Source organism: Fopius arisanus, unplaced genomic scaffold (assembly GCF_000806365.1).
Source record: "Fopius arisanus strain USDA-PBARC FA_bdor unplaced genomic scaffold, ASM80636v1 scaffold00017, whole genome shotgun sequence".
Lineage (NCBI taxonomy): Eukaryota > Metazoa > Arthropoda > Insecta > Hymenoptera > Braconidae > Fopius > Fopius arisanus.
In genome coordinates this window covers 828581-837653 of record NW_011887756.1, presented here as the reverse complement: position 1 = coordinate 837653, position 9073 = coordinate 828581, and the positions used below count along the sequence as shown (strand labels likewise).

The following is a 9073-nucleotide window of genomic DNA, read 5'->3' as shown; positions in this document are numbered from 1 at the left end:
CGGGCATGATCGGGAGTTGTCGTGCAGCGAGTCGCCACCTGTTGCTGGGGCGCGGAAACTCTTGAATCGCTGACGAGACGCGCCGTATTCGCCACTCGTCCAGCGTGGGAGTAACAACGCGCGTGTGCAACGCACACTTCCGTGAAAAAAAAAAAAATAGAAATAAAAAAACCCGGGAAAATCACCATAAACTAGAGAATAAACACAACAAACTCACTCCGACAATAGCGTTATGAAGACAAACAGTGGAAACGACGTGTGAAATAACTGACAAGTTGATAACTGACAGTTCAATAAGTGAAACGTTAACTTGTGATCGATATTATTTATGTAATTGATATTAGTGTGAATTAGGTTTATCGTGAGTGATATGCATTGTTTATTGTGGATGTAGGTGGTCTCAGGTGGAGACGAGATAAGAGATAATCATGGCTCCAGCAGCGGTGTTTTGGATTTTTCTCGTATTGCTGGAGTACTGGGGAGTCCAGGCTGATGTGATTGAGGAGAGAGGTGAGGATTTTTAGATACTTTCAAGGGTTTTACTGATTATTACGTGTCAAGAGTCTGAGATACTCGAGAATTAACCAGACGATTTGACCAATTTATTTAATTATTCCGCCAATAACTCGTGAGCTTTATTGTTGAACTCATTCTTCACTATTTTTGTTTAGATCGAATCGAATTTTCCGGTATTTTCCAACGCCAGTCTCACCGGTCCACGGATTATTCATCGGAAGAATTCAGTCAGCTCAATATTTTCGTAAATATCGATTTATCGAGGAGACTATCGATTTGATGTGGAAACGTTGAGGGACTTTTTTGTAGCTGATTAAATTTCGGTGAAAAAAGGGCTTTAGCGATTTCGTCGTAGAATCAATGGTTCAATTAATACATATCGATATTTACTGAATTGAGAGAATCGACTTATTTACCGTGTTTATCGCTTGATTATAAATATTCGTGTCAAGTGGATTTTGGGAATTGTTTCACCGATAAAAATTACGTGTATTTGAATATCAATGATCGCGATAATATCGATTGTTTATCGTCCGATATCCGTCGCGAAAAAACACTTGAGACACTGGTGATAACATCGGTCGCAGTTTCGAGATAAAATAACGGTTTATTTTCATGGAGTAATTTCTTGGGTTACTGTGGTGTCAGTAATGGTGATGTTTATATTTCAATGAGTGATGGAGACCTATGGGGACATTTATGGAGATTTTCAAGAATGTGATATTGATTTATGAACCTTAATGTTTAAAAAATTATTGTTTATGGCCGAGAACAAAGCCCCATGCATCGAGGCCACTTACTCCATATCCACGTCATTATTTTATTTATTTTAGTGGAGGTATGAACACGAGTACATTTTTTGGAGTGACTTTTGTGTTGGTACATACATAATTCTGGAGTACGACACACTGTTCATTATTTATCGCTCAAACCTCGGATTTTTTCAATAAAAAAATGGAAGAGAGCTCGCGTTATTCAAATGAAACCGCTCACTCTTCAACGTGGGTTAAATATATCTTGTTAACTAGTTAATTAGGGCTTTAATGAGATCAGCTCCTTGAGAGCCTCGAGTGAGAATTCAGAGCGAACTTGTCTCATACTCGGTAGATTGAAGGAGTTGAAACTGACGATAGTTTATTTTTTACCCGCAATTCTGTTCATTGTACAGTATCTTCGCCTGCTCCTCGCTACCATCGCTAGTTTTATTTTATAACTGTTGCGCCATGTCACGGGGTGAATTTAATTAAAATTCTTTGGGTGGGTAAGAAAAAATTTCGTTCTTTTTTTTTTTCACTTCTGCGGTCTGTTATGTTTCGTTGGAAATGGTTCATGAAGAAATATCTTTGTGTGCCTTTTCCCGAGCGGTTCTACTCCAACGAGGAAAGGCGCTGAGGAGTGGTGATCAGCCAACCATAAAGTAAAAGACAGAATATCTATAAACCTCGGGTTTAAGAAACCATTGGACTAGAGTTTTTCACTCCGGGTACTGGTCTAGTCCTCCATGGGGGACACCTTTGGGGAATATTGTAAAAATTTTATAGAAAAATTATTTTTTTATGGAAACTGACGTGATGCAGACGCTGTACCTTGGAGAATGCATTTTCTGGTATTTTTTTAGGATAAATTCAATATCAAAGGAATATTTGCCAACTCGCGGTTATTAATTCTCTTGTTGTCTTGGAATGAAGAATAATAGAAAGATAGTCTCTGGAATGCATGATACGTCACAAGAAGTAAACCGTGGCCGATGAGCGAGGTGAATGTATGGTCTCCGAGTCGTGATTGCTGTCGCGGATAGCTCAATTGCTCATACAATTCTAAAGTGCATTGGTGATAAGTCCCGACATCACCACTGTCTAATTCCCCACCGAAATTTCATAAATTTCCATCACTATCCAAACGCTAAAAGCTAAATTGTCAAGACCACCTGAATTATCCGAATTACCTGGCCCCCTGCTCACCTTATTACGGCGATATCTCAGGATCTAAGAGAGATACCAAAATTTACTCTAGTACCTCTTTCGTAGAGTTCCATGAAACCTACAAAAAAGGTAATTACAGATATTTCGGTATCTCTCTCCGGTTTCGAAATATTCTCTAGAAACTCGTGTTTCGGTGGAAATTAATTGTTATTTACCGCTCGGAGGCAGATAATGAAGAGAATAAAAATGTCACTTGCTTGAGGGGAACTTGATGCATCGGGGGGGCATGTTACCAGGAAATGATCTCGAATTGATGATTTGCGGACTGTAAGATGCGTCATCGGGAGTGGTTCAAGTGGTGTTGACCCGGCTGTTACAATTTCCTATTGACCGTCAGCCTTGGTGGGTTCTCGTGGGAACTTCATTAGAAATTGATCGATCATCTACAATTCTGGGGTAAAAAAAATGGTGGGAATCAATTACACTCATTAAATTTAATCGTCTGACTACAGTGGACAAACTGTTGTCGGCGAATCTCAGGTTCTCTTTCTAGGAGATTTCGTGCAGGCTTTATAAATACGAGGGGGAGATAAAGCTTAATTGTCCGGAGACACCCGAATTCGAGGAATAAAGATTTATTAGAATTTAAATAAATCAGTTCTTGAGGCCGACTTGACGGTATTATAGGTTTAATTTAAACACAGGTCATTCTTAGAGAAAAAAAATTATGGAGGCACTTGAGTTTCCACCGATTACTCTAGAAACCTCGAGGAAAAATTGTAAAAAAAATTTTGAGGCGGGTAAAAAATGAGGATGGACCCTTGGAATTTGTGAAATGTGGCAACCTGGGATCCCATCTCGGCCTTTTTCTGTTAAACCTTCTTTCAGATAGAGACTCCCTACCGAGAGACGATTCAGGGGATGCACCATTCATTCCCACTGACCATGCAATTTACCTGTTCATTCTTGACTCTCTCTTGAGAAAAAAATATATTCCTTCATCCACGAGAGGTAAAAATTTTTTCCTCACACGAAGTGGAACCTTCCCTAAAAATTATGAAAACACCAATTTCTTCGATTTTGTAATTTCCATCGAATGCATCGGTGCACCAAAAAATTCAGGTCATTGGACAATATTTCTGTCAATCTATATGAGTATCAAATGTTTTAATAAGATTGATCATTACCTCGGCGTCCGTTTCCGTTCAATAATCTCAGATACATCCAAAACCAGTTCTTTGATCCGTCTGATCTCCAACGGTGACGGAGTGAGGAAGTCCGTTCGACTTTGAGATACGTGAAATGAATGAAATATTTTCATTCATTGAGAAATTCATACAGATTAAACGTAACTGGAGGGACCAATAAAACGGAAGTTTGACACGCGTTGAGATGTTTGAGAGGCCGAAGTTCAAAGCCCCGGTGTCCGTAACCCTGCTTTCATGGTTGCCGATCTCAAAAGATTTGTTCCAACGGATGTTTCTCGTCTGGGATAAATTTTTATCGTCCATTGACACTGTTAATCTCACGGTGATATTCATCATCATGCACTGGGGTGATTTTTCATATCGCTACGTCGCATTCACACCTGAACAAATTTCTCTCCCAGGGTGTTTAAATATATCGAGCGATTTTTTCACTGGGCTCTTGATGATGGCTGATGAATTTTTCCTGACAAATGCTCATAAACTCGTCTGGCATCCAATATTACACAGTGACCTAACACTGTCTAACAATCCTATATATTTTCTCGGGTGCGAAGTCAGCGCAAGTGCGAGACGTTGGAGTTTAATTGAGGTTGATGAGGGGGGCGCGCGTATTGGCCCGGGATTCAATGCCGAGATGATGTTTCACCATCTCATCTGGAGAATTGTCTTGGCATGGATCATCCAGGGAAATCGATCCCAGCCCAATTATACCTCAAATTTTGACAATGAATTTTCACTGACCGCTAACTCCTGACGGTCTCTTGACAAGACTGCGTCAGTCGAGGTATAGAAGTCTCATAATTTGTTTAAAATTTTGCAATTTTGCCTCTCTGATACTTTTAAAGGCTTCATAGATCAATGATCATGAGCTTGATGAAGAACTTGAAGTACTCGAAAAGTGTAGATACTTCTGGATTGTCCTCCAGTTCTCCAGCATTCCTCAATCCCCTTTTACCCCCAGTGCACGGGCTATTCCATTGAGGGATAATAACCGTGCAGTTTCCCAGAGCGTCTTCAATGGACGAAGATTGCATGCTACGAGAGACCTTCAAGCTCTTCCCCTCTTCATTCCCTCACTCGTCTGAGGTTCTATCCTACATATACCTTTTTTCATCCAGTACCAACTCACCTCATCTCTCTCCACAGCTTGATCCTCGATATTCCCTCTTTGTCGAACGTGTCTGCCTCTTGAGAACCTGAAAACCACGTCCCACGAAGGGTACGTGGTACCAGGAGTCCACTTTTATTTATTTCGCTCCCTTCTTTCATTATTCCTTCTTTTTTTTTACCTCTTTCTTACCTCAAGGATTCGCATGGCCTTTCATGCATCTTCGCCTGTCGTTGTGTCATGCAACACGCGATTATGAGGTAGAACTCAGGGGGAGGAAGTTTTTTTCAGGGGATAAATTAAAACTGGATTGAAGGTTGAAATTAGTGAGGAAGACGCTGGTTACTTCACCAACAGAAAAAAATATTATTATCTGGGTGACAGGTGAGGAAAATCACTTAATTCCGAGTGATTAGTAAAAAATTTCTTACTGTTATTCTTTTCTTCCTCGAACTCCAGTTAAATATTTAATGATGGAAAACGCCTTCAAACGGTTTGATGATTATGGTTACTCGAAATAATAAATCCTCGAGAAATTACCGAAATCGTTAGAAAATTATTGGAGACGTTGGTACCTCATTTCAACGAGTCTCGTTAATGAAAAATTAAAAGAAAAAAAAAACACTTGGGTTATGACTTTCGAACTGCTGGAAACCGTTACAATGGGCTAGAGATGATCAACAAGTATAATTTCACGAGAAGAAATTGACGAAAAAAGAAAACCCGTTGAAGTTTATTTATCGATGAACTTTCTCTCACATTTGTGCACAATAGCTGCCATTTACGAGTGAAAATGTCAAATTGAGATGCTGATCCACTAGGTAAATGGCTCTTCCTCAGCAAGTGAAGACTTGATAGAATATTTTTTAATAATCCTCCATATAAATACCTGGAGATTCCTCGAAGAGGCAACGAGAACGGAAGTGCCAGCACGATTATTATCAAGTCAGTCTGTTGATCGTCATTCTGAAAATGGCTGGAGAATATCTCGAAACGGTGGCACATCCGTTGCCACACCAGTGTCAACTCAGTAAAACGTGTAATCCTCTTTGTCTTAAAGACACGGTATTACAAGGAGCAATTGGATCGAGAGGGACAGAATTGTTGCTCCATCGTTTTACCAAACATGGATGACCGGTCTACCGAGAAAAGCAGCCCAGATATGTCTCCAGAGAGACACGAACGCCTGTTAACATCCAAAGCTGGTGGTAACCAACGATACGGGAGAAAACCAGAGTTGCTATCGTTTAATGTTGATAATTCTGGGGTGAATGTCCAGGTGACTGGACTAACAAGTGAACTCTCGAGACTATTTCAATCCAGGATCTCAGCATTCCCATATTCCACTGTTCCTGGGGTAGATTGATCTTGGATTATTGTTCGTTGTATTGAAGTGTTTTTTTCTCTTCTCGTGGTTTTTTTTACATTTTCTCACAGACTTTCGTCATCAGTGACCCATGAATGCAACAATAGGGGAAAGAAAATCCGTGTTTGGAGCTGTCTGGGGACAATGGAGAGGCTTTTCACGTTTTTGGGGGGCAGAAAATGGACTTTCACACGGGAAACTAATTGAAGATGTGGGAGATGTTCGGGATTTTTTGTTTTAGCATTTTTACTTCCTGGTGGGAGTAATCGCTGGGTGGTTTTCTTTTTTATTGTCTTGTGTGGGGATTTAGTGAGGGAAAATTCATTCGTTTTTTGATGATGAGGTGAAACAATAGGGGATATTAGGGATGTTTTGGTGTTTCAAGACCACCCATCTTGGTTTTTATCCTCAGGCTGGCAAGTTAACCATCATGCGAACATCCAGAGAGGGAAGAGAGAGGACTGACGAGGGATATAACGTTACACGTTACCTCGGCTTCTCTTTTTATCCCGTGTATGGGAACCAAAGACGGCAACACCAGAGAATCCCACGAATAGTCTCGATTGGTCGTGGAATGTAAATACAGGCTCTCCTGCTTGTGAAGGATTGAATTATGAAATTGGCAAATAGTCATTTTGGCTTCTCCAGTGGTCTCCAGACACAGGCCATGTGGCTCCAAGCTGCTGGATCCTAGAGTTTTTGCTGGATTAGCCTTTTTTTTTTTCGTAGGTGGAGGAATTGAGTGGTTCAGCATGTCAACCATTTTTGTTATTCGATTTTTGTATTTTTAGGGACTCATTCATCTCTCACTGCCACTGATCGATCGGATTTTATCGTTTCAACTCGAAAAATTCAGGCTCCATATTGTTGACGAGAGACAGGTGGAATTGGAATAATAGTTCCTTCATGCTTTCTACGGGGTACCGGTGCAATTGGGGGCTCTCATTGTTCATGATGTTGGACAATGATCCCGTGTGTACAATACCATCGAACCATCGGTGATCTTTTTCAGTCCTGGGGACACCCACCACTTCAGGTGAAGAGTGAATTTATGATTGAATTATCAAGACTGAAATTTCAGTCTTACCGGTTATTCGGGAATTTAAGATGGGCGTTTTGTCTTGGCTGTTACCTTATATCGCGATGGGGGAGATATTTGAGATGGGACTCACTTTCGGCTGCTTACGACATTCTTCCGACATAATTTAACTGTTTTAAAGTTTTTTCTGTACACCGCTGTTTTTTTTTTTCAATTTGTTTGTCTTTTGAATGGGTGAGACCTTCGGAATTGCCGGTCACAAAGGGACTTCAGCACTAAATATTTATTCAGGTTTCAAGCACTCGAAGCAATCCCCCAAAATAAACAGGGGAAACCCCGGGTCAAAATTTGAAAAATTAGAAAATTGAATGAGAGTCTCAATGACTTAATTAGGAGAGCAACTGGTGATGCGATAAATCCGATAATTCTACTCTAGATTATTTCATACATTAGCACGGATTTACACAATTCAATTTATCCATAAAAAATACCGTGAAATAATAAATATGGCGGCTGATGGAAGTACCTATAGCGGAATAATTTTGGTTTCTGGGATCGAAAATATTTCGCCGATCTCCATCGGAAAAAATAAAAGGGAGAAAAAGTGCCAGGTGTGGTTCGAGTATCCCATAAGGTCCCAGTGAATATCTAATGTACAGTTTTTCGGAGGAACCCGGAAGCTGGTGCTCTCTTCCAAGGACCTGCCCTTCCTCCCTTTCTTCCGTTCACATGCAGACGGTACCAGCTGCCTCCTCTCAGTGTTTTAGGGAAATTCGTATTGACATCGGAGACTATGACGGAATAGAAAAAAAAAAATGAACAGTTGGTTTCCGTTTTGACCTAATAAATCTCAATGGGCAGTTGGTCCCAAAAAAATTCCCACATTTCCTGGCTTTTCCCTCAAATCTCAGATTGCACTCAAAAAATTCAAATCAAAATTCATCATCAATTTTTTTATTCTCATCTAAATTAACCGTACGGAACAAATTACAACAAATAATTACAATTTCAATATATTCTCTCGATTTCGTAATTGCTGGGAATTTCTCGAATTTCTCTCTTCTTTCTTCTATTCTTTCTTTATTAATTAATATTAATATTAATTTATAATTAATATTAATATTAATTAATATTAATATTAAATATTAATTAATATTTAATAATTAATATATATGAGAATTTTTAATTCAGTTGTTGATTTTTATAAAAAATGAATAGTATGAACAAATTACAACAAATAATTACAATTTCAATATATTCTCTCGATTTCGTAATTGCTGGGAATTTCTCGAATTTCTCTATTCTTTCTTCTATTCTTTCTTTATTAATTAATATTTAATAATTAATATATTTGAGAATTTTTAATTCAGTTGTTGATTTTTATAAAAAATGAATAGTATGAACAAATTACAACAAATAATTACAATTTTAATATATTCTCTCGATTTCGTAATTGCTGGGAATTTCTCGAATTTCTCTCTTCTTTCTTCGATTCTTTCTTTATTAATTAATATTTAATAATTAATATATTTGAGGATTTTTAATTCAGTTGTTGATTTTTATAAAAAATGAATAGTATGAACAAATTACAACAAATAATTACAATTTCAATATATTCTCTCGATTTCGTAGTTGCTGGGAATTTCTCGAATTTCTCTATTCTTTCTTTATTAATTAATATTTAATAATTAATATATTTGAGAATTTTAAATTCAGTTGTCGATTTTTATAAAAAATGAATAGTATGAATAAATTAAATTGAAACCACGCGCCAATGTTTTGTGGGAAAAGGTAGGTCCCAGCGTGGGATAAACTCTGCTCTCGATACATCCTATCGATACTCTCATTGTCCTCACACCACTTCTTTATACCCATCTCTTTTTTTTTCATAGTGTTCAAGAGTCGAATACTTTA

The 9073-nt window shown here is 38.4% G+C and overlaps 1 protein-coding gene across 2 annotated transcripts in view; it reads left to right on the top strand.

The window, feature by feature from the left end:
* The first annotated feature begins 102 nt into the window (after nt 1-102).
* Egfr (epidermal growth factor receptor) overlaps nt 103-9073 on the top strand; it is a 65493-nt gene continuing 56522 nt past the window's right edge. For both annotated transcript variants that reach the window (XM_011300404.1, XM_011300403.1), the window contains exon 1: nt 103-510. In XM_011300404.1, the coding sequence (XP_011298706.1) occupies nt 429-510 (82 nt within the window). In that variant the 5' untranslated portion in view covers nt 103-428. The remainder of the gene's footprint in view (nt 511-9073) is intronic.